This window comes from Myxine glutinosa, chromosome 4 (genome assembly GCF_964187855.1).
Source record: "Myxine glutinosa chromosome 4, kmMyxGlut1.1, whole genome shotgun sequence".
NCBI classification, from domain to species: domain Eukaryota; kingdom Metazoa; phylum Chordata; class Myxini; order Myxiniformes; family Myxinidae; genus Myxine; species Myxine glutinosa.
This window is the reverse complement of record NC_136264.1, coordinates 134,976,208-135,003,846: the sequence shown is the minus strand read 5'-3', so window position 1 is coordinate 135,003,846 and position 27,639 is coordinate 134,976,208. Positions and strand designations below refer to the sequence as shown.

General features: G+C 41.2%; 1 protein-coding gene across 2 annotated transcripts in view; it reads left to right on the top strand.

The window, feature by feature from the left end:
• LOC137425264 (serine/threonine-protein kinase TAO1) overlaps positions 1 to 27,639 on the top strand; it is a 65,565-nt gene that overhangs the window by 4,108 nt on the left and 33,818 nt on the right. For both annotated transcript variants that reach the window (XM_078776469.1, XM_078776470.1), the window contains exons 2-6: positions 16,866 to 17,256; positions 17,957 to 18,028; positions 24,034 to 24,135; positions 24,284 to 24,329; positions 24,489 to 24,585. In XM_078776469.1, the coding sequence (XP_078632595.1) occupies positions 17,128 to 17,256; positions 17,957 to 18,028; positions 24,034 to 24,135; positions 24,284 to 24,329; positions 24,489 to 24,585 (446 nt within the window). In that variant the 5' untranslated portion in view covers positions 16,866 to 17,127. The remainder of the gene's footprint in view (positions 1 to 16,865; positions 17,257 to 17,956; positions 18,029 to 24,033; positions 24,136 to 24,283; positions 24,330 to 24,488; positions 24,586 to 27,639) is intronic.

Sequence of the window (27,639 nt, the reverse complement as noted above, 5' to 3'; positions counted from 1 at the left end):
CTCTCTTTCTCTCTCTTTCTCTCTCTTTCTCTTCTTTCTCTCTCTGTTCTCTTCTCTTCTCTCTCTTTCTCTCTCTCTCTTTCTCACCAACATCCTCTCTTTCTCTCTCTTTCTCTCTCTCTCTCTCTCTCTTTCTCTCTTTCTCTCTAACATCCTCTCTTTCTCTTTCTCTCTTTCTCTCTTTCTCACCAACATTCTCTCTCTCTTTCTCACCAACATCCTCCCTCCTCTCTCTCTCTTTTCTCTCTTTCTCTCTTCTCTTCTCTCTTTCTCTTCTTTCTCTCTTTCTCACCAACATCCTCTCTCATCTCTCTCTCTCTCTCTTGCTCTCTCTCTCTCTCGCTCTCTCTCTCTCTCTCTTGCTCTCTCTCTCTCTCTTGCTCTTTTCTCTCTCTCTCTCTCTCTCTCTCTCTCTTCGCCCTCTCTCTCTCTCTCTCCCTCTCTTTCTCCTCTCTTTCTCTCTTTCTCTCTTCTCTCGTTCTCTCTTCTCACCAACATTCTCTCTCTCTCTCTCTCTCTCTCTCTCTCTCTCTGTCTCTCTCTCTCTCTCTCCTCTCTTTCTCCTCTCTTTCTCCTCTCTTTCTCCTCTCTTTCTCCTCTCTTTCTCCTCTCTTTCTCCTCTCTTTCTCCTCTCTTTCTCCTCTCTTTCTCCTCTTTTCTCCTCTCTTTCTCTCTCTTTCTCTCTTTCTCCTCTCTTTCTCCTCTCTTTCTCCTCTCTTTTCTCCTCTCTTTCTCCTCTTCTTCTCCTCTTTCTCCTCTCTTTCTCTTCTTTCTCCTCTCTTTCTTCTCTCTTCTCCTCTCTTTCTCTCTCTTTCTTCTCTCTTCTTTCTTCTCTCTTTCTTCTCTCTTTCTTCTCTCTTTCTTCTCTCTCTCTCTCCTCTCTTTCTCATCAACTGCCTTCTCTGAATGAAGACCCCTACAATCCGGTCCTAGCCATGATGTCAGCCCTCGCGGATTGGCTTACGGAAAAATTGACTCTGCCTTGATTGGATGTGTGGGGGCGATGGTGTCATTCCAGGGACTTTAAAGCCATTGGCTCACGGCTCAGTGCCCGGGGCACATGAGGTAGCTTTCGAACTATGATTGACTGGCGCAGTGACCACCTATGCCCTGTAATGGACCACTCATTGGTGTTAAAAAAAACATCCAATCAGAATGCAGCCCTGGGGCTCTGTGATGTCATGGGATATGTCCAACATGACGCATCATTAGATCACTTGTAGAGAGGGCGAATAAAAACAAATAAACTAGAACTGCACTCGGTAGAGCGCATACCTCCTCCAGGCTGAATAGTTTACATTTTGTATCCCACTGATGGGCCGAGTTTCCATTCGGACCTGAACCAAAATCTAATCGGCCTGTTCTGGTCACCCTATCCAACTCGTCCACCAAGTTTTGTCATAATCCCCTCCCCAACTCTGAAATATCATGCTGTATATCGTTTTTGGCCTCTCTCAATGGTGAAGAAATCTTTAAAAATTCTCGGATTGAGTTCCTGATCCGGATCTTCAAAATAGAATAAATCGTCGCTCGCCACACACCCGACCTATCCACCAAATTTCATCCGAATCTGTCCATAACTTTTTGAGTAATCCTGCTCACAGACAGACAGACTTGAGTTAAAGCATGACCTTTGTTCACCTTCTGTGGCGGAGGTAATAATTATCAGAGAAATGATAGACATTTATTAGGGAAATTACAAAGGGATGCAAGGAATGATGAGGATCTACTGGATGACTGTCTCTGACACTTTGATGCGGAGGTGACACAACAGTTATTCTGCACATATCTTACTATAATTCACCAATGAAATGGCTCTCTGTCTGTCCGTCTGTCTGTCCGGTCCGTTCTCAGGTACCGCAAAAACGGCTGAACCAATCGCAACGAAATTTTGGGTGGGTAATTGTAGGACCCCCCGGAATAAAATAGGCTATATTGTTTTTCTAATTTTTCAGTTTTTCCAAACACAATGGAATAATATTTACCGATATGAACAGTGATGTGGCTTTTATTGAAATTCTACAAATACTGTTTAGATTTTGATGATTTGCGTGTGATATGATTTAACCGATGTTCATATAAATCGTTTAAAATAAAATAAAAGCCTTCAATTTCTGATATTTTGCCTTTTCATTTGGGCCTCCTTATTGAAGCCCCGCCCGTAGGGCAGGTACCGTTGCTAGTAACAACAAGCATTCTTATCTGAGTATTGCGCTGCAATACATGTCCCCTACCGGCAGTCTGTCGTCCGGTAAACTGTTGGGGAAATTACCAAAGGGTTATTCACCCACAGGTTCTGAATCGTTCCCAATCGCTAATTACCTCAGGACGGGCTCACCTGTGATTCGCACTCGGGACTTTGATTTATACACCTTGCAGACAGGTCAGCAGAAGCACGAGAAAATAAGTTGTTGATAAAGAACCTTTCGAGTCGCTAAATATCAGTAATTTATTATATTTTCCGGTTCACGATCAATGATCGATGTGTATATATATATATATATGTTGCTCGGCTTGGCTCCGCCCCTCCCGAAAGCGCAAGCTGTGTCGCACTTTTGACGTTCGCGAGACGAGGCTGAGGGCGCGCGGTGCGGCTTGAGGAGAACTCTAGAATAAACGAAGTGCCATAACTTTGTCAAAAATGATCGAAACGTCGTGAAGTTCGAACTCTATCTGTACCTTATCATGAGGAAACCATGTACCAAGTTTGAAATCATTAGCATTAAGCGTTTAGAAAAAAGGTCCGGAAAACTGTTCTTTGCGTGACAGACTGATGGACTGACGGATGGACAGACGGAGGGACGGCGTACAAACCTATAGTCCCCTCCGGTGTACACCGGTAGGGGACTAATAATGATATAACGAGCTGTAATAAATGACAATCTCACTCCCATGTCTCACTCCCATAAATCATAACACTTAGGTGACAAGAACAAACAAATTAGATTTTGGATCAGGTCCGGATCCAGATGTGGCCTATCGGTGGGATACAAATCGTAGACCGTTCAGCGGAGGTATGCGCTGTACCGAGTGACGTTCTAGTTGTTGTCTACAATTATTCTAAGATAAGATCTCTAAGGATTGGCAAATTTGGTCTTCGCTTTCTCCTGTCTAATTTACCTTTTCTGTTACTTGGCCAATTCAGTGTGATGTGCCTGAAAATGTTGGTCGAAGTGATAGAGATGAGGCTTCATGCTATGGCGTCATACAATAGACATTTGAGGAGCAGTACCCATATTTTCCGTCGATATGCCTTTGTGATAAGACATTAAAGAAGAAGCCCCTCCAGGAATGCTTAAAATACAGGTTGACCTGTTTAGCATTCCCCTCTGAACCCCCCCTCCCCTCCCCCCATCCCTTGTTCATGATGTATGGATTTGTGTACAAATACCTCCATGAGTGTTGGATCAACTTAAAAAAACAGGCTTGAAGACTCGCCCTTAGGGGATGTTGTCTTTGCTAAATCTACAGAGAAATCTCACTCTGTGTTTGGTCATAGTAAAGAAAAAAAATTGTGCTCATAAGAATGTAGTTTGTTGAGTTCGTGAGCAGATGTTATACTATATCACCACTTTGACCTGTTGTACTCATGGTTTTCACATAACCTTTAAAGTTTTGACCGAGTTTGAGAAAACTTGCTCTTCAGCTTTGTTTATATTTTGATCGTCAAAACACGATACCTCCGCCAACGAAGGTGGACGAAGGTCATGTTTTCACTCTTATATGTTTGTCTATCTGTGAGCATGATATAGTCAGGTTCACTATCTCTGACACTTTGATGCGGAGGTGACACAACAGTTATTCTGCACATATCTTACTATAATTCACCAATGAAATGGCTCTCTGTCTGTCCGTCTGTCTGTCCGGTCCGTTCTCAGGTACCGCAAAAACGGCTGAACCAATCGCAACGAAATTTTGGGTGGGTAATTGTAGGACCCCCCGGAATAAAATAGGCTATATTGTTTTTCTAATTTTTCAGTTTTTCCAAACACAATGGAATAATATTTACCGATATGAACAGTGATGTGGCTTTTATTGAAATTCTACAAATACTGTTTAGATTTTGATGATTTGCGTGTGATATGATTTAACCGATGTTCATATAAATCGTTTAAAATAAAATAAAAGCCTTCAATTTCTGATATTTTGCCTTTTCATTTGGGCCTCCTTATTGAAGCCTCGCCCGTAGGGCAGGTACCGTTGCTAGTAACAACAAGCATTCTTATCTGAGTATTGCGCTGCAATACATGTCCCCTACCGGCAGTCTGTCGTCCGGTAAACTGTTGGGGAAATTACCAAAGGGTTATTCACCCACAGGTTCTGAATCGTTCCCAATCGCTAATTACCTCAGGACGGGCTCACCTGTGATTCGCACTCGGGACTTTGATTTATACACCTTGCAGACAGGTCAGCAGAAGCACGAGAAAATAAGTTGTTGATAAAGAACCTTTCGAGTCGCTAAATATCAGTAATTTATTATATTTTCCGGTTCACGATCAATGATCGATGTGTATATATATATATATATGTTGCTCGGCTTGGCTCCGCCCCTCCCGAAAGCGCAAGCTGTGTCGCACTTTTGACGTTCGCGAGACGAGGCTGAGGGCGCGCGGTGCGGCTTGAGGAGAACTCTAGAATAAACGAAGTGCCATAACTTTGTCAAAAATGATCGAAACGTCGTGAAGTTCGAACTCTATCTGTACCTTATCATGAGGAAACCATGTACCAAGTTTGAAATCATTAGCATTAAGCGTTTAGAAAAAAGGTCCGGAAAACTGTTCTTTGCGTGACAGACTGATGGACTGACGGATGGACAGACGGAGGGACGGCGTACAAACCTATAGTCCCCTCCGGTGTACACCGGTAGGGGACTAATAATGATATAACGAGCTGTAATAAATGACAATCTCACTCCCATGTCTCACTCCCATAAATCATAACACTTAGGTGACAAGAACAAACAAATTAGATTTTGGATCAGGTCCGGATCCAGATGTGGCCTATCGGTGGGATACAAATCGTAGACCGTTCAGCGGAGGTATGCGCTGTACCGAGTGACGTTCTAGTTGTTGTCTACAATTATTCTAAGATAAGATCTCTAAGGATTGGCAAATTTGGTCTTCGCTTTCTCCTGTCTAATTTACCTTTTCTGTTACTTGGCCAATTCAGTGTGATGTGCCTGAAAATGTTGGTCGAAGTGATAGAGATGAGGCTTCATGCTATGGCGTCATACAATAGACATTTGAGGAGCAGTACCCATATTTTCCGTCGATATGCCTTTGTGATAAGACATTAAAGAAGAAGCCCCTCCAGGAATGCTTAAAATACAGGTTGACCTGTTTAGCATTCCCCTCTGAACCCCCCTCCCCTCCCCCCATCCCTTGTTCATGATGTATGGATTTGTGTACAAATACCTCCATGAGTGTTGGATCAACTTAAAAAAACAGGCTTGAAGACTCGCCCTTAGGGGATGTTGTCTTTGCTAAATCTACAGAGAAATCTCACTCTGTGTTTGGTCATAGTAAAGAAAAAAAATTGTGCTCATAAGAATGTAGTTTGTTGAGTTCGTGAGCAGATGTTATACTATATCACCACTTTGACCTGTTGTACTCATGGTTTTCACATAACCTTTAAAGTTTTGACCGAGTTTGAGAAAACTTGCTCTTCAGCTTTGTTTATATTTTGATCGTCAAAACACGATACCTCCGCCAACGAAGGTGGACGAAGGTCATGTTTTCACTCTTATATGTTTGTCTATCTGTGAGCATGATATAGTCAGGTTCACTATGTTTTTTCGTTCAAAATCATGGTAGATTAGCAAACCTATACATTTTTGGAAACGTTATTACATGGAAAATCTGAAAATCAATGTTTACATTAGCCAATTCCGACCAATTCGATTCGACCAATTCGACCAATTCGACCAATCGACCAATTCCATTCGACCAATTCGACCATTCGACCAATCGCTTCGATCGACCATTCGACCATTCGATCGATTCGATTCGATTCGATTCATCGAATTCGATTCGATCGACCATTCGACCAATTCGATTTGCCAATCAATTTGACCGACCTTTGCTTGTGTGGAACGGACTGTGAAAACGATGCGGACTATATTGTCGGATACGACACACAGGACAGTGATGACGAACTCTAAATGGCATATTCTGTAATCGTGTATGTTTGATGCCATTGACTGCCTGTGTATATTTTGTCATTGACTGTCTGTGTAGATGTGAAGTTATACTGACTGCATGTGTATATATGATTTTGCTGACTGCCTGTGTATGTTTGGTGATATGAATTATTGTGACACATTTTGATGTTATTAACTGCCTGTACAAAATGATAACATGTATTTGATTATGCAACTTATCGCGAATATAAAGACAGTATTTTGCAATTCAAAACCTTTGATTCGTGTCGTACCATTCCCCATAGCACTAATTTGATACTTTCATTGGATTCCTTGTCCCTGAAAATATAGGTTTAGTATATTTTTAAAAGTTTTTAGGGTAATTAGAGGCAGAAATAGAACAAAATATGTATTTTACAGTGGCCATTTTGAAAATCCAAAATGGCCGCCATACAGGTATCTCTCCAAATGTAAACATTGATTTTTAGTTTCCTTATGCTATAACCTTTCCAAAAATGTATAGGTTTGCTAATCTACCATGATTTTGAACGAAATATAATTTATTGACATGGTGAACCTGACTAATATCTCAAAGTTATTGACTGCTTTGGATGAAACTTGGTGAACATGTTGGGTGTGTGAAAGGGACGAAATGATTCGATTTTGGTGAAGATCTGGATACGAGAATGTTTAAGTGGGGCCAAAAACGACATAGCAGGATATCGCAAAAAGTTATGGATGGATTTGGACAAAACGTGGTGGAGGGGTTGGGTGTCTGACAAGGAAGAATCGATTCAATTTTGGTGAAGATCTTAATATGGATTCGGATACGATAATTATTTAATTATTTAAGAGATTCTTCTCCATTGAGACATGGGGCCAAAAACGATATATAGCAGGATATCTCAACATGCTGTGGATGGATTCGGACAAAACTTGGGATGAGTTGGTTTGGCCACAAGAACAAGCCGATAAGATTTTGGTTAAGATCCTGATGCAGATCCAGCGTATCGGTGGGATACAAAACAGCAGTCTGCAGCCTCCTCACTCTCTGAAGACTTGGACAAAATCACAGACTGGTCAAACAAGTGGAACATGTCTTTCAATCCTGACAAATCTCACACTCTTACTATGTCTCTCCGAAAAGATCGATTGGACAACCCTCCCATCTACTTTCTCAACAATCCTCTCCAAGAAGTTCTGTCGCTCAAGCTTTTGGGTCTCACTATCTGCCATGATCTTTCTTGGGAAAACCACATTTCCAAGCTGGCCTCCAAAGCCAGTCGCCGACTGGGCATCCTCCGTCGTGCGAAGTCCTTCCTCGGCACACCTGATCTCCTCACCACATACAAGGCTTTCATCCGCAGCTCAATGAAATACTGTTCTCCCCTCTGGGCCGGTGCTCCTGCCTCACACCTAGCTAGGCTTCACGCTGTTGAAACCAAAGCTTTCAGAATTATTGGAATCTCCCGCGATGAAGCTATCTCTGAGGGCCTTTCACTCACTCACCGCAGGCAGGTAGGTGGTCTTTCTGTCTTCTACCGACTCCTCTCCGGCCTTGCACCCCCAGCTCTCTCTGTGCTCTGTCCCCCAAATATTCCTACAGGTCGCACAAGATCTGCCAGCAACCCTCTGATGGTTAAACTGCCGAAATCTCGGCTCTCTGCTCACCTTCACTCTTTCATTCCTCTATTCTCCCGCCTCTGGAACAAACTCCCTCACTCTCTTCAATCCCACTCCTCCCTCCAGGTCTTTAAAACAGCTGTTCACCACCATCTCTTGTCTTTCCCCATCCAAAACCTTGATCTTTTCTACCCCCGCTAATTCACCCCAGATCCACCTTGTTTGAAATTCCAACTTCTTTCCTGGAAGTCCTGGCAGTGTCCATATGTTTTATACCTCTCCCACCCGCCCCCCCTTCCCATGCCCCCCCCCCCCAAAGCCCTCGCCCTCTCTCAGATCTCTCGATGTCTCCATGTCTCTCGGTCCCTGCTCTCAAATGTTGTGTTTGTGTCCTTCCCCCTCTCTCCCCATCTTGTCTACCGCTCCTGATGTTATATGTTTTATGTGTCGGTTTGTCTTTCTGTGTGATTAATGTTCGCTCTTTCACGAGCCTCGATCTTGTATACAAAAAAAAAAAAAAAAAAAAAAACCTTTCAGCCTGGCGGAGGTATGCTTTCTACCGATTGCTGTGGTAGTTTTTGTCCTGAATTCCATAAAGATCCTAGAATACAAATGATACAACTTGTGCTTATAGTGGAATATCAAAGGGGTCAATTTGTAATTTAGTATTTGCAATAAAAGGTGGTATCAATTAAATTAATGTCGGTTTTATTGGTGTGCCGTGCCGGTATATGTAGTTGTGTGCGTGCATTGGTACGTGCATGCGCGTGATTAGTTCTTTTGTACCGACATGGATTAATAAATGTAAATCAGCATCCCAAGCAGGCAAAAGTAAGCAACAAAATGGGAAATTTATAAACAGGAGTCGAATGTAAAAGGGCGGAAAAGGAGGGAGAATCACGGCCGCAGAACGGTCGGTGAAGACATTTCTGATTTTTATATGAATGTAGACTGTTTGATAAGGCAGAAACCACTCCATGAACACATTGAATTTGAATATTCATTTCCATGTATTTCTTCAATACCACAATAATATCTACATGCTACTACTCTACATGCTAATATATCCATGCTGCAATAATATCTACATGCTACTACTCTACATGCTAATATCCATGCTGCAATAATATCTCCATGCTACTCTACATGCTAATATCCATGCTACAATAATATCTACATGCTACTACTCTGCATGCTAATATCCATGCTGTAATAATATCTACATGCTACTACTCTACATGCTAATATATCCATGCTGCAATAATATCTACATGCTACTACTCTACATGCTAATATCCATGCTGCAATAATATCTCCATGCTACTCTACATGCTAATATCCATGCTACAATAATATCTACATGCTACGACTCTACATGCTAATATCCATGCTGCAATAATATCTCCATGCTACTCTACATGCTAATATCCATGCTGCAATAATATCTACATGCTACGACTCTACATGCTAATATCCATGCTGCAATAATATCTACATGCTACTACTCTACATGCTAATATCCATGCTGCAATAATATCTACATGCTACTACTCTACATGCTAATATCCATGCTGCAATAATATCTACATGCTACTACTCTACATGCTAATATCCATGCTACAATAATATCTACATGCTACTACTCTACATGCTAATATCCATGCTACAATAATATCTACATGCTACTACTCTACATGCTAATATCCATGCTGTAATAATATCTACATGCTACTACTCTACATGCTAATATCCATGCTACAATAATAGCTACATGCTACTACTCTACATGCTAATATCCATGCTACAATAATAGCTACATGCTACTACTCTGCATGCTAATATCCATGCTGCAATAATATCTACATGCTACTACTCTACATGCGAATATCCATGCTGCAATAATATCTACATGCTACTACTCTACATGCTAATATCCACTGCAATAATAGCTACATGCTACTACTCTGCATGCTAATATCCATGCTACAATAATATCTACATGCTACTACTCTACATGCTAATATCCATGCTACAATAATAGCTACATGCTACTACTCTACATGCTAATATCCATGCTGCAATAATATCTACATGCTACTACTCTACATGCTAATATCCACTGCAATAATATCTACATGCTACTACTCTGCATGCTAATATCCATGCTGCAATAATATCTACATGCTACTACTCTACATGCGAATATCCATGCTGCAATAATGTCTACATGCTACTACTCTACATGCTAATATCCACTGCAATAATATCTACATGCTACTACTCTACATGCTAATATCCATGCTGCAATAATATCTACATGCTACTACTCTGCATGCTAATATCCATGCTGCAATAATATCTACATGCTACTCTACATGCTAATATCCATGCTACAATAATATCTACATGCTACTACTCTGCATGCTAATATCCATGCTACAATAATATCTACATGCTACTACTCTACATGCTAATATCCATGCTGCAATAATATCTACATGCTACTACTCTACATGCTAATATCCATGCTACAATAATATCTACATGCTACTACTCTGCATGCTAATATCCATGCTGCAATAATATCTACATGCTAATATCCATGCTGCAATAATATCTACATGCTAATATCCATGCTGCAATAATATCTACATGCTACTACTCTGCATGCTAATATCCATGCTGCAATAATATCTACATGCTACTACTCTACATGCGAATATCCATGCTGCAATAATATCTACATGCTACTACTCTACATGCGAATATCCATGCTGCAATAATATCTACATGCTACTACTCTACATGCTAATATCCACTGCAATAATATCTACATGCTACTACTCTACATGCTAATATCCATGCTGCAATAATATCTACATGCTACTACTCTGCATGCTAATATCCATGCTGCAATAATATCTACATGCTACTCTACATGCTAATATCCATGCTACAATAATATCTACATGCTACTACTCTGCATGCTAATATCCATGCTGCAATAATATCTACATGCTACTACTCTACATGCGAATATCCATGCTACAATAATATCTACATGCTACTACTCTGCATGCTAATATCCATGCTGCAATAATATCTACATGCTACTACTCTACATGCTAATATCCATGCTGCAATAATATCTACATGCTACTACTCTACATGCTAATATCCATGCTGCAATAATATCTACATGCTACTCTACATGCTAATATCCATGCTGCAATAATATCTACATGCTACTACTCTACATGCGAATATCCATGCTGCAATAATATCTACATGCTACTACTCTACATGCTAATATCCACTGCAATAATATCTACATGCTACTACTCTACATGCTAATATCCATGCTGCAATAATATCTACATGCTACTACTCTACATGCGAATATCCATGCTGCAATAATATCTACATGCTACTACTCTACATGCTAATATCCACTGCAATAATATCTACATGCTACTACTCTACATGCTAATATCCATGCTGCAATAATATCTACATGCTACTACTCTGCATGCTAATATCCATGCTGCAATAATATCTACATGCTACTCTACATGCTAATATCCATGCTACAATAATATCTACATGCTACTACTCTGCATGCTAATATCCATGCTACAATAATATCTACATGCTACTACTCTACATGCTAATATCCATGCTGCAATAATATCTACATGCTACTACTCTACATGCTAATATCCATGCTACAATAATATCTACATGCTACTACTCTGCATGCTAATATCCATGCTGCAATAATATCTACATGCTAATATCCATGCTGCAATAATATCTACATGCTAATATCCATGCTACAATAATATCTACATGCTACTACTCTGCATGCTAATATCCATGCTGCAATAATATCTACATGCTACTACTCTACATGCTAATATCCATGCTGCAATAATATCTACATGCTACTACTCTACATGCTAATATCCATGCTGCAATAATATCTACATGCTACTACTCTACATGCTAATATCCATGCTGCAATAATATCTACATGCTACTCTACATGCTAATATCCATGCTACAATAATATCTACATGCTACTACTCTGCATGCTAATATCCATGCTGCAATAATATCTACATGCTACTACTCTACATGCTAATATCCATGCTGCAATAATATCTACATGCTACTACTCTACATGCTAATATCCACTGCAATAATATCTACATGCTACTACTCTACATGCTAATATCCATGCTGCAATAATATCTACATGCTACTACTCTACATGCGAATATCCATGCTGCAATAATATCTACATGCTACTACTCTACATGCTAATATCCACTGCAATAATATCTACATGCTACTACTCTACATGCTAATATCCATGCTGCAATAATATCTACATGCTACTACTCTGCATGCTAATATCCATGCTGCAATAATATCTACATGCTACTCTACATGCTAATATCCATGCTACAATAATATCTACATGCTACTACTCTGCATGCTAATATCCATGCTACAATAATATCTACATGCTACTACTCTACATGCTAATATCCATGCTGCAATAATATCTACATGCTACTACTCTACATGCTAATATCCATGCTACAATAATATCTACATGCTACTACTCTGCATGCTAATATCCATGCTGCAATAATATCTACATGCTAATATCCATGCTGCAATAATATCTACATGCTAATATCCATGCTACAATAATATCTACATGCTACTACTCTGCATGCTAATATCCATGCTGCAATAATATCTACATGCTACTACTCTACATGCTAATATCCATGCTGCAATAATATCTACATGCTACTACTCTACATGCTAATATCCATGCTGCAATAATATCTACATGCTACTCTACATGCTAATATCCATGCTACAATAATATCTACATGCTACTACTCTACATGCGAATATCCATGCTGCAATAATATCTACATGCTACTACTCTACATGCGAATATCCATGCTGCAATAATATCTACATGCTACTACTCTACATGCTAATATCCACTGCAATAATATCTACATGCTACTACTCTACATGCTAATATCCATGCTGCAATAATATCTACATGCTACTACTCTGCATGCTAATATCCATGCTGCAATAATATCTACATGCTACTCTACATGCTAATATCCATGCTACAATAATATCTACATGCTACTACTCTGCATGCTAATATCCATGCTGCAATAATATCTACATGCTACTACTCTACATGCTAATATCCATGCTGCAATAATATCTACATGCTACTACTCTACATGCTAATATCCATGCTGCAATAATATCTACATGCTACTCTACATGCTAATATCCATGCTGCAATAATATCTACATGCTACTACTCTACATGCGAATATCCATGCTGCAATAATATCTACATGATACTACTCTACATGCTAATATCCACTGCAATAATATCTACATGCTACTACTCTACATGCTAATATCCATGCTGCAATAATATCTACATGCTACTACTCTACATGCGAATATCCATGCTGCAATAATATCTACATGATACTACTCTACATGCTAATATCCACTGCAATAATATCTACATGCTACTACTCTACATGCTAATATCCATGCTGCAATAATATCTACATGCTACTACTCTACATGCGAATATCCATGCTGCAATAATATCTACATGCTACTACTCTACATGCTAATATCCACTGCAATAATATCTACATGCTACTACTCTACATGCTAATATCCATGCTGCAATAATATCTACATGCTACTACTCTGCATGCTAATATCCATGCTGCAATAATATCTACATGCTACTCTACATGCTAATATCCATGCTACAATAATATCTACATGCTACTACTCTGCATGCTAATATCCATGCTACAATAATATCTACATGCTACTACTCTACATGCTAATATCCATGCTGCAATAATATCTACATGCTACTACTCTACATGCTAATATCCATGCTACAATAATATCTACATGCTAATATCCATGCTGCAATAATATCTACATGCTAATATCCATGCTACAATAATATCTACATGCTACTACTCTGCATGCTAATATCCATGCTGCAATAATATCTACATGCTACTACTCTACATGCTAATATCCATGCTGCAATAATATCTACATGCTACTCTACATGCTAATATCCATGCTACAATAATATCTACATGCTACTACTCTGCATGTTAATATCCATGCTACAATAATATCTACATGCTACTACTCTACATGCTAATATCCATGCTGCAATAATATCTACATGCTACTACTCTGCATGCTAATATCCATGCTGCAATAATATCTACATGCTACTACTCTACATGCTAATATCCATGCTACAATAATATCTACATGCTACTACTCTGCATGCTAATATCCATGCTACAATAATATCTCTGTGTGAATGAATGAATAATGAATAATATATGAATATAATATATGAATAATATATGAATGAGTTTTTTTTTTGTGTGTACAGAGTCGAGGCTCATGAAAGAGCTAACATTTATCAAACAAACAAATCAAACACACAAGCAAACAAAGTATATAAAAAGGGGAGCAGTCGACAAGATGGGGAGAGAAGGGGAGGAAGCACACAAACACAACATTTGAGAGCAGGGACATCGGGAGATGTGTGGGAGGGAGAGGGCCCGAGGGGGGTGGGGGGGGCAGGATAGGTATAAAACGCAAGGACACCAAGGACTTTCAGGAAAGAAGTCGGCACCTCAAAAAGTGGATTTGGGGTGAAATTAGCGGCAGTAGAAAAGATCAAGGTTTTGGATGGGGGAGGATAAGAGATGGTGGTGAACAGCTGTTTTAAAGACCTGGAGGGAGGAGTGGGATTGAAGAGAGTGAGGTAGTTTGTTCCAGAGGCGGGAGAAAAGAGGAATGAAGGAGTGAAGGTAAGCAGAGAGTCTTGATTTTGGCAGTTTAACCATAAGAGGGTTACTGGCAGATCTTGTGCAACCTGCAGGAATATTTGGGGGACAGAGCCCAGAGAGAGCTGGGGGGGGCAAGGCCGGAGAGGAGTCGGTAGAAGACGGAAAGACCACCAACCTGCCTGCGGTGAGTAAGTGAGAGGCCCTCGGAGATAGCGTCATCGCGGGAGATTCCAATGATTCTGAACGCTTTTGTTTCAACAGCGTGAAGACGAGCTAGGTGTGAGGCAGGAGCACCGGCCCATAGGGGAGAACAGTATTCCATTGAGCTGCGGATGAAAGCCTTGTATGTGTTGAGGAGCTCAGATGTGCCAAGGAAGGACTTCGCACGACGGAGGATGCCCAGTCGGCGACTGGCTTTGGAGGCCAGATTTGAAATGTGGTTTTCCCAGGAAAGATCATGGCAGATAGTGAGACCCAAAAGCTTGAGTGACAGAACTTCTTGGAGAGGATTATTCAGAAAGTAGATGGGAGGGTTGTCCAGTCGGTCTTTTCGGAGAGACATAGTAAGAGTGTGAGATTTGTCAGGATTGATCAGATTATTATGAATAATATCTCAGTCCTAAACTGGCTAACCCCCGCTCTAGCGGGGAAAATGGCCTTAAAACGATCATTCATTCATTCCTTCATTCATTCATTCAATAATATCTCTGTGTACATGGGCAGTCAAAGCAGTCGTGCTCACGTGAATTAATCTGGGGGACCCTAAAGATGAACAAATGCTTGTTAGGATTAGATCCCTTTGTGAAGTTGTAGGAAGTGAAGAATAAAAAACAATCACTACAGGAGAACAGACAAAATCATACATATAGTCAGGTTCACTATGTTAACAAATATAATTTCGTTCAAAATTTTGGGAGATTAGCAAACCTATACATTTTTGGAATCATCAGAGCATGGAGAATCCGAAAATCAATGTTGGCATTTGCACAGACACAGATTTTGGATTTTCAAAATGGCCGCCATAAAATACATATTTTGCGCTATCTCCGCTTCTAGTCAACCTAGAAACTTAATTAAATATGCTAATCCTATGTTTTCTGGGTCAAGGAATCCAATAAAGGCCTCACAATAGTGCTCCGGATTATAGAAAAGCAACAAACAAAGGTAATTGAAAACCATTGTCTTTATATTTGTGATATAACTGTATTACATCATACATGACATTGCAAGTCCTTTGAAGTTATAGGTATGGGTTTATAAAGCAAGAAAGCAGCCCTGTTAGTATCAGATTGAACTATAAGTCCAATACACAGGATCTACTAGGTCTATACCGTTCAGGAATTTGCTTTTACAGATCTTCATCACTGTCCTGAGGGTCATTTTCGCAAAGGTGTCTACGCAAATGCGAACATTAATTTTTGGATTCCTCATGCTCTGAATATTCCAAAAATGTATAGTTTTGCTAATCTCCAAAAAATTTGAACGAAAAAACATAGTGAACCTGACTAATAGACTCGAACTGCACTCGGTAGAGCACGTACCTCCAGCAGGCTGACTGGTTTACGTTTTGTACCCCACTAATGGGCCGGATCTGCATCCGGACCTGAACCAAAGTCTAATCATTTCGTCCGTGTTGCTCACCCAACCTGTCCAACGCGTTTTGTTTGAAACTGTCCGTAACTTTATGAGGTATCCTGCTGACAAAAACAAACATACAAACAGGTTTGAAAACATAACCTCTGCCCACCTTCGGTATACTGTGGGAGGAAGAGGAGGGAGGCTTGTGGGTTCATGTGGGTTCGAGCACAGCAAACCTGAGCCATAATGATAGTGTGGAGAGGAAAGAAAGAATAGTGCGGTAGAATGAAACAAAAAGGTAGTGCTGTCACATCTACGTTGTTGAATTGCAACTCCAAGTAGTATATTGGGGGGGGGGGGGGGGGGGAGAACACCTAAGACTATAAGCTTGTGAGTACATGATGTACTTGTGATTTTCACAGCCGCCATGTCTGCCTCCACAGAAATGATTGAGATTCACCAAATTGTGTTTGAGGATGTAAAGTGAAAAAACTCCACGCACTTACTTACCCCACACAATTGACGTTTCTCTTCCTTTCACACTTTTATGCCAATCTTTGTGTGTATATTTTTTACAGGCAAATTGTTTAAAGTTTGTTTTTGCATCTTTGTTTCAGAAATGTCTGACATGGCCCTTGCACTGGGCTAGTACCTTTCCGGCTTTGCCTGGCGAGGATAGTTGCCCGGCCTGCAGCCGCAGCTGGGCTTCTAGCCGTGGCCAGGCCCTAGCCGTGGTGGAACCACCACTGAGCTTTGCACCACGGCTTGACCCACCGCTGCATTTGGTCGAGAGTGTCGGTGCAGCTTGAACCTCGGAAGCCGTGACCGGCTTTCCCAAGTGGCGGTGACCGGTCTTCAGGCTCACTTTGGAGAAGCATAATGCCTTCTGGACGTGCAGGCAGCGTAAAGGAGCAAGAAGTAGCGGAATTGTTCCAGCATGAAGACCCCGAAAATATCTTTGGTGATCTTAAGGAGATCGGTCATGGCAGTTTTGGTGCAGTATATTTTGTAAGTACAGTTTCAGCACATCGCAACGATATCGTAAGCTTTGCGATCTGGGAATGCTGTGTGACTTTGTGATTCACACAAATATGATGTTGAAATGGAGTGAAACTTACCTTTATCATGGTAAATCCTTAATTGTACTGTACAGCATACGTTGTATTTTGGTTTTTATCTATTTCCTTTGAGCAGACCAAAACCTGGTGAAATGAGTTTGATGCTATTCAGGTTACCACTCTGTCTCACAGAGCTTTGAGGTCATTTTGGCTGTTATGTTAATGCAGAAAATCCAACTTGTGTCGGCGGGGGAGGGCGGGTGGGGAGGCAGGAAGTAAAGCACGGTGGGGGTGGAGTAAAGCACGGTGGTGGTGGAGTAAAGCACGGTGGGGGTGGAGTAAAGCACGGTGGTGGTGGAGTAAAGCACGGTGGGGGTGGAGTAAAGCACTTGCTCCAGCGTGCAGTGCAGTTATGCATTTGATTAATAACAGCCCTGTCGTGGGACGATTTATGAAATTATGATCATTATTATTATTATATTATTTTTATTATTACCCTTAAATTTTGTGTGTTTATTTATTGTACATGTGGTGAGCTGACAATAGACTTGTAAAGTGTGAACATATTCCTTTTATATAACATTGTAATAATGCAGTTTTCCTCGGTTTGTTTACAGTACTAATGGATAATTGTGTTCTGTACCCTCCAGGCGAGGGACCTGCGTAATAATGAAGTGGTGGCAATCAAGAAAATGTCTTTCTCTGGCAAACAAGCGCACGACGTAAGAAACCCTGACATCTGTGGACAAGGGTGTTACTTATTGCTGCAGTAACCGTAAAGGCAAATTTGAGGAAACCAAGGTAATGTTTGTACAGACAAACCAAAGTAGGAAATGGATGTTTGGCCCGTCAGAGCGGTGTCACATCCTTATTCAAATGCTCCATCGTCACAGCGGCAGACAAGTAGGACCATGAACATTGTCGTTGTAGGTCTACTTGGACGAAGAGCAAATGGAAGATGGATGGTTGGGAGGAGTTGGGGGGGAGGGGGATGGGGGGGAGGGGGCACTGCTCATGTGTATGAAAATAAACAGGGGAGTTTTATTTCTGCTTTGTAAAGACAAAACCGTGGGGCTGATTAATAATTATATCAGTGATTACACGGAGATGTGATATCGATGAACAATCTAATACATTGTGAGTGGTCTTGTGAATCCAGCCATCTATATAATAATAGCATAAGGACTCGACTTTGTTATCCCTTTTACACCGCACCCAGTGACCCGATGCCCACGGCACTAATGGATTTACGATCTACGAACCGCACTCTTTGTTTATCACGTACAGCCATACTCGAAAAATCTGAATTAGCCGACGTCGGGGCCCAAAAGCATCCGATTAACTGCCGATACGACGCCATCTTACGACGCCATCGTATTGGCGTCTGCTGGGCGAAGGCGAAGCAAGCCGTCCGCTGATTGGACAGGCGAAGGTGAAAGCAAGCCGTCCACTGAGTGGACAATCCAGAGCATGCATTTGTGCCGGTGTCGGCGATCGTTGTTCATATACGCACTCTTCATTCTCATCTTTCTTCCTAACTCTTACTCGGACAAGCAAATCCCCTATGCCATCCATAATGGTACACTCTATCCATACACCACATCCTCCCTTCCGTGGATGTTCCACGGGTTTCGGCTAGTAAATATGGTTCATAGCTCAATTCCTCTTTTTCTTTGGTGCCTCTCTCTATTTCTCTTGAGCCTTTCCATGATTCCTTTGCATTTCTTTTCACCATCGAGCATTTATTCTCTACATGTTGATAGCCGTGTTTCGAATGCCCTTTGGTTTCCATTAATTACTTCCGAAAATCGAAACTTTTAAAGGATATTTATTGGTTGTTATTAGTCCCCTAGCTGGAGGGGACTGTAGGTGTGCTCTCCATCTGTCAGTCCGTCCCACCTCTGGTTTTTAATGCACGTTTTCCCATACCATTTAACATATTCACCTGAAACCTGGTACATGGCTTTATTATGATAACCTACAGAACAAGTTTGAGTTTCGGGGCGTTTCACCAATTATTCACGGAGTTATGCCCTTTCTGCTTGGAACAAGAACATTCATTGGGACCGATAGGGACATGTATTGCAAAGCAATTCTCCCTCTTGTTCTGTTTGTCTGTTTGTATGTCGATCACCTACAGGTCACAATTTGAAACGAATCTTCACAAAACTTCACCAAAACGGTTGAGTTTGCCATAAGCAAGAAGCCTGTTGATTTTGACGTCAAACGGTCAACATTGGCCGAAGGTCAACAACTTAAGTCCAATTTCTGAAATCCTCTATTTTCATCTGGTTTACTTGAAATTTGAATAGGATTTTCATATCGTGTCACGGAATTCAAGCACCAATTATTTTTTGAGGTTGAAAGGTCAACATAGGCCTAATTTCTAAAATAGTCAATTTTCATCCGGTCGACTTGAAATTTGAAGAGGATTTGCATATTTGGTCATTTAATTCAGCCACCTATTATTTTTAAGGTAACCTTTGTTTACGTACCAGCTCTACATTCCAAGCACTTTCTTCTTCACCACTCTGAAAACGGGAATTTTGTCTTTAATTCTGCAGTGAATTTACACTTTTGTTTTGGCATTGTAAAGAAGAAAATCAAACAATTGTATATGTTACTAGCAGGAGTACCTGGCGTTGCCGGGTGAGGGGGGAAAGCTGGAGAGGGGGGGGTTAAGGAACAGAGTGGGGGTGAGTGGAAGGGGGTGGGGTGGGGAAGGGAGAGGGAGGGAAAATATATACTACATATACATCTTTTGGGGGGGGGGGGACTTTGACAGGCTCCTCCGTTTTGGGGAGGGGGGGACTACATATACATTTTGGGGGGGGGGGGGACTTTGACAGGCTCCTCCGTTTTGGGGGATTGGGGAAAGTAAGGAGGAAAAATTTACCCGTGCAAAGATTGCTTTAACCTCAGTGTTGCCCAGGTAAAAAAGGAAATTGTAATACCCTCTGCCACCATCACCAGGTGGCGCTGCACCGTACAAATTAACATAGAGAATTTCCGCTCCTCTCCCAGTCCCCGACACCCCCGAATGAGGCCGTGGCCACATAGCCTATGTTACCCCCCAGCCAAAGTTTTATTTGTATTTGTACCCCGAGTAAAGTATAAAAGTGTTTATAGCTGGAGTGCCCGGTGTTGCTCAAGCGAAAACGAAACATTAACATATTTGAAATGAGAGAAAATATAATGTAAAAGCAATTGCATCCAAATCGGAATCCATCACAAATGTCAAATCATAATTTCACCTTTTTGTTGAATATCTGCTGGTGAATGTGCCTTTCATCACGTTCTGAGTTAAGTATGATGACTTTCAGAAGAAGAAGAAGCTTTACTACCAACTTCGTACACTTCCGGAATTGTTTGATTTTTTTGTGTTCAAATGTTTGTGTTTTGTATTTATTTATGTGAATGTGTACTTGTATATAATTCTAAGTGTCATTAATTTAAAAGGCTTCAGCACTATAGAGAGATTTTTTTTTAATCCCCAAAAACGAACTATTTTTCTTTTCAAAAAAAAAATATATATTTGGCCCTAAAACACTCCCAGGCACTCACTGATGAACCTCTGAAAGTTTGACGAAGATCCGTTCAGCTATCTCTGAGAAAAATGGCGGCACACACACACATACACACACACACACACACACACACACACACACACACACACACACACACACACACACACACACACAGAGACAGATCAACGGCTCTTTTCTGTTTTTTTTCTTTTTCTTTTTTTTGTATACAAGATCGAGGCTTGTGTAAGAGCTAAAAAGTAGATAACTCTTGTATAGTAGATAAAGGTATGGACTCAAAAAAAAATACTGCATCGCGTACTGAGCACGCCACTGGACTCTCTCACTGTGAGCTTGGGCAGGAAGAGGAAGTGTTGGACAGGATGTCGGTGCCAATGTTCGAACACATCCATTATGCCATGATGGCTTAGTACAGACCTGTACCAAGCTGTCCTGGTCCAAACATTACATAACTGCATTTTATCACCGTAAAAATAATTTACAAAAAATGGTTTAACCCTTTGAATAAGGTTTAAAAAGTATCCCAGATCTTAAAATGGCAAAATCCGACATTTTTAGATATTTAAAAAAATTCTGCAGAACAGAGCTTAAAGGACCGAAAAGGAGTCCGGGTAAAAAAACGGACGTATGATAATCCTAATTTATTTGCACCTTTAATTTGGGTTTATGAACTCTGTTTGTTAAAGATGTTTGTTATGCTTGCTGGGGGGTTGTGGTATCGAGTAACGGGTGCCCTCTCTATAAGCAATTGAGTCCCTGAAACCTTCCACCGAGACGGATGACACTCCACTGTAAACAGGTTGATAACAGGAATACAGACGGAAAGTCTCTTTAGGAGGAACTCTCTTTGTCACAAATTTACCCAAAGTATAACAGCAAAGAAACACCAATCGACTAGAACGCCACTCAGTAGAGCGCATACTCCCGCCGTGGGTTTAGTTGGAATAATACGTTTTGTTTAACATCCCCTCTCCCCAAAACAATAAATGAAAAAGAAAGTAAGCCCTACTGTCAGAGAATTAATTTTGATATATCTCGGAATTAGAGGAGAAAAACATCATTTAAGAATAAGAATAAAAGCTTTAATGCAGTTAAAACAGAAAAAATCCTTCCCAAAAAAATTTCCCAAAAAAATTCCTGGATCTGGAATAATTTCCTGAGCTTCACGAAAAACTAATCAATTCTTCCTTATCCCAAGGGCAATCATCCCACCAACTTTCATCCAAATCCGTTCAGAACTTTACCAGATATCTTGTTCACGAACGCATGAACATACGAACACACACACACATGGACGGACACGATCGAATGCGTTACTCCCTGGCGGGAGTAATAAACCTGAAAATCGCAGAGCCAGAACCAGAATTATTTATTTGGTCTGGGAAGCCCATGTGAGGTTTCTTCTTCTTCAGCCTCTCACAACCCTGGGTGAATTTTTTTTTTTGTTTTTTTTTTGTATACAGAATCGAGGCTCGTGAAAGAGCTATCATTTATCACACAAACAAATCAAACAGACAAACAAAATATATAAAAAGAGGGAGCGGTAGACAAGATGGGGAAAGAAGGGGAAGCACACAAACAACATTTGAGAGCAGGGACATCGGGAGATGTGTGGGAGGGAGAGGGCTTGGGGGGAGGAGGCGTGGGAAGGGGGGGGGGGGTGGGAGAAGTATAAAACACAAGGACACCAAGGACTTCCAGGAAAGAAATTGGTATTTCAAAAAAGTGGATTTGGGGTGAAATTTTAATCCATCTTTTAAAAAAAAGTTGGAATTTTGCCAAATCTGTTTTATTTGTTTGTTAATATACCTCAGCCATTGACAAATCTGGAACTAAGTCTTTATAAGTTCATCAAATACTGACACCGCGAATGACATTCGCTGAGCTAAATGTTGATATCTCTTCTGAGGTAAAAACAAAACAACAAAAAAACAGTTTTAAAGCATTATACGTATCAAACGATACATTTTATGAAACGGGGAAACCTAATAGACACTTTGGTGGTTTTAAAATGACAGAATATGTCTTTATTAGAAAGAAAAAAAAGAACATTGAAGACGACGCTGCTAAAAAAAATACACCGCTCTAACGCAAAACCACGAGTTTAAACTACATTTACAACAAATATGAAAACTATTTTCATATCACAATGTTAAATATAGAATATATAGAAAATAATGTTTAAAAAAAATGAGCCCTATCTTCCAATGGTAAAAAAATCCTTCAAAAAATTCCTGGATCGGGAATAATATCCTGAGCTTCACCAAAAACTAATCAATTCTTCCTTATCCCAAGGGCAATCATCCCACCAACTTTCATCCAAATCCATTCAGAACTTTTCCAGATATCTTGTTCACAAACACACGAACACACACACACACACGGACACGAGTGAATGCATTACTCCCTGGCGGGAGTAATAAATATTGTCTTCAACTTTTGCAATTACAGTAGAACATCTTTAATGAAGATGAACCCCCTTGCATTTGTCATTGCATCGTAAATAAGTTCTAGCAAGACCGCTCCCCCCCCCCCCCCTCCCTGCTAAATTTAAAACTACACAACACTAAATTAGCAAGACAGTGATGTCAAGCCACCCTAAACTTTCCCTCCTCCCCTCTGGATTTGGGTATATAAACATGAAGTACTGCTGGGACATACCCCACTTCTCAGTATTTCTCTAAAATATGTCACTGATAATTTTAAAACATTGTACTACTACATTTCCCTTCATTTTATATTGGAAGTTGTACTTTAAACTGGGACTGTCTACCAAACGTGATATTTGTTGCAACAAGATGTGTTAGAAGTATTCCTTAAGAAGGAACAAAACTGAACTTCTCTGGACGGTTTGACTTGACCGACCCAAGGACGGTTTTACCCGAGGACAGTTCCTCTTAATAACTAAGATTTGAGTAATGTTTATTTATAAAGATGCCTTTTTGGATAGCTTTGCTGACCTGATGATGCTTGTGAGACTCGACGTCAGATACTCCCCTGACCTTTGCAACCCAGTAAATTTACGAAAAAAATTTGTATCAGTGGGGGAAGGCCTCGCTTGAAAGCCCTGAGATCAACATCATCATCATCATCATCATCGTCGTTTTACAGACCTTTCCATGCTTGCATGTGTAAGCTGAGTTTTATTTGACCATCACGTTTCCTTCTTTCTCTACCTCTAGAAATGGCAAGATATAGTGAAAGAAGTCCGATGTCTGCACAAGCTGAAGCACCCCAACACCATCTCTTACCGTGCCTGTTACCTCAAAGAGCATACCACCTGGGTAACATGCTTTACCTCCAACGTTCTTCTTTTCGGTGTAGTATCATGCTGTTACTGCTTCCTATTTTTAGTGTTACTTACATTGCACTGATTTTTGCTTTTTTGGTAACATCACTGTCCTGCTAACACTATTACCATTGCCCTACAAGTTGGTGATGGAGTACTGCCTTGGTTCTGCATCAGATCTGCTGGAAGGTAATTTACAATGATTTAAACAAATTTTGTGGTGTGTAGTTTTTCTTTTTGTTTTCTGTAACCTATTAAATTTTAATGTGAAATTTATTATCTCTTTCCCTTTCCTTTGTTTTCCTATGCTGCATGCCTCATTATTGTTTCCCCACATTTTTCTGTCAGTCCATAAGAAGCCTTTGCAAGAGGTAGAGATAGCGGCGATTACCCACGGGGCCTTGCTCGGACTCGCTTACCTGCACCAGCATAACATGATCCACAGGTATATTGGACTCTTACCCAACCTTCATGCCGAGCTTTCCAAGTTCCTCATTCTACTGGAAAAGCAACTGATTGCTTCCAACAGTTAATTGACTTAACATCTACAGGGTTAATTCGTTAATTTGGGTCGGTAGGTAGTTGATTGTAAACTTGTATCTGACAGCATTGTATAAATATTGTTGTGTTTGTGGGGGTAGATGATGGAATACCATAGGAAAGGTATGACTGCATAGGTATAGCATGGACCGTGGACGAGAAGGAGACATCTCAATGTATTTAAGTAGGGAAACTGGAGCGTAAGATTGTTTGTGTCTTCACACGGGGGGGGTTAGAGATTAAGGTAAGTTAGAGATTAAGGTTATGCTAAAAAAAACAAACAAAAAAAAAAAAACACCTTTAGAGGCCATTTTTCCCCGCAAAGCGGGGGTTGGCCTTTTTCGGGAACCGTGGTTGTTGTTGTTTTTCGGTCCCCTTTTTGAAGCAATGTTTTACGGCCGGATGCCCTTCCTGACGCCAACCCTTTTTGCCGCCTTTAACGACAAACAGGGAATTACCAGTGAACTAGCATAACCAAGGTTATGCTAACTAGTTGGCTAATTAGTTAGAGATTAAGGTTAGTCCCCCAGTATGTGATTGCTTCCTGTGGCTTTTCCCTACGTTTTTACAACTACAACACGGCTGGCCATAAAGCCTCCGTTTAAACAACAACCACCGGAACCACCGACAATGCCCGGACATTGCCGATCGGCAAGTAAGCCACGCCTTAATGATGCTCACGCCAAGCAAAGCCGGCAGGCCATGCCCCGAAGTTAGTCATTGGTCGAGCATGACCATGGGGTGATTCGATAGGGCTTGGCGATTGGCCAGTGTGACGGCAGAGCAAGAAAGTTCGAGGGAAAAAGAACCGCGAAAAGATGAATCGTTCTCTTGGGTTTTTGTGCTGGAGGAGGAGGTTGAGCCTTTGTTGTGTGGGCTTGTGAGGAGAGCTTTATTTGGATATGGCGGAACTTTGGCAATTTCGACAGCGAGGAGGAGGTCTTGGCGGCGGTTTGTGTGGGGCTCTCGGCACTTCTGACAGAGTGGAGAGCAAAAGAGGGCTGTCTCAGCTGCTTGCTCACGCCTGGGCGTTTTCGAAGTGTGGCAACGGCGCCATTTTTGGAGCGCTTCCTGCGCAAGTGGCTACACTGGCTGCAACGACCACCAAGCCCCTAAAAGCCAGTTTGGACCAAAGCTGAGTGCCGGCCGATTAAAAGGAAAACATTTTATTTATTTATCTTTCCCCTGTGTGTCGTATTTGTAACTGAGTGGAGACGTCTCACAGTAGTAAATATTCGATTTACCTCAGCATTTATTTTATTCTTTGATTTACTTTCATTTATTTATTTGTTGTTGAATTTTTATTTGTTGTTGAATTTATTTGTCATGTCGTGTCATGTCTGTTTATTGTGGGTTTCGGAGTAAACCCGTGTGCTTCCGTTCAGGTCAGTGCTTTGTTTCCTTCACCCTCGCGTGACGGACCAACCGCTAATTTTGGCTACTCGCCTCGGAATTAAGGACCGTTCCGGTTATCCGTCATCCAGCGGTCTTAATCGCTGATGACAGGACAATATTATGGCATTGTGAGATTAAATATCATGATAGAAGATTCTAATATATGAAAAATTATGAAGGCTAGTGTTTATTTTTTATTGTTAAATTATTTATGTTGGAGGTTCCAGGCACGAAGTATTGGTTGGTGGAAGTATTGGTCAGAAGAAGAGTGGACATATGTTGTGTGCAAGAGAGGAGATGGAAGGGAAGTGGTGTGAGAATGGTGAAGGGTAGGCAGGGACAGAAATACAAGTTTGTGTGGCAAGGGTGCCTGGAGGGCGTGAATGGTGTTGGTGTCCTGTTTTCTGAGGAATTTGTAGACAGTGTGGTGAGTGTGACTAGAGTGAGTGATAGGTTGATGATGGTGAAAATGATGATTGGAAAGCTCTTGGTGAACGTCATCTCGGGATATGCTCCGCAGGTTGGTCGAAGCGATGAAGAGAAGGACAAGTTCTGGTGTGCGATAGAGAAGCTGATGGAAAACGTGAAAGATGAGGAAGTTGTTGTGGTAGGAGGAGACCTAAATGGACATGTGGGAAGGAGTATGGATGGTTTTGACAGCGTTCATGGGGGTTACGGATATGGTGTGAGAAATGGAGAAGGTGAAAGGATTTTGGAGTTTGCTGATGGAGCTGATTTGTTGATTTGTAATACTCAGTTCCAGAAAGAGGATAATAAGCTTGTTACATACACGTCAGGTGGGTCGACGACAACCGTTGACTACCTGATGGTGCGTAGGCGAGATAGGGGGCACCTCTGGGACACAAAGGTGATCCCGGGGGAGGAGGCTGTTTCACAGCACCACTTGGTTGTCTGGGACGTAAGGGTGAAAGGTGCGAGGAGAGCTCGGCGGGTGAAGTACCAACCGAGAATGAAGGTGTGGAGGTTGAAAGAGGTGACGTAAGGGAGGCATTAAAAGAGAGGCTGATTAGGGTCAAGGATGATGTGGTTGAGCTTGAAAGTGGTTGGATGTCAATGAAAGCTAGTCTGTTGGGAGCCGTTGGTGAGGTATGTGGATGGACAAAAGGACCACCGAGGCACTCGGGAACATGGTGGTGGGATGATGAAGTTGGAAAGAGGGTTGACGAGAAGAGGAAGAAGTTAAAGGAGTGGCAGAAGGCGAAGGGTACGGGAGGAGAAACAGCAGAGCATGAAAGTTATAAGGCAGCCAAGAAGGCTGCAAAGAAAGAGGTAGCAAAGGCGCAGGAGGCATGTAGGAAAATGTTCGGAGAACGCTTGGATTCGGAAGAGGGTCAGAAAGTAGTATTCAGGATTGCAGAGCAGATAGCGAAAGAGAGGTGTGATGTGATGGGGGATGAGTTGCTTGAAGGATGAAGCGGGACAAATCGTTGTCGACCCAGATGGAATTAAAGGAAGATGGAAAAGATATATGGAAATGCTGTTGAATACAGAGAATGAATGGGATGGCAACATAGAGAGTAACCCAGTTTTAGGACCGGCAGAG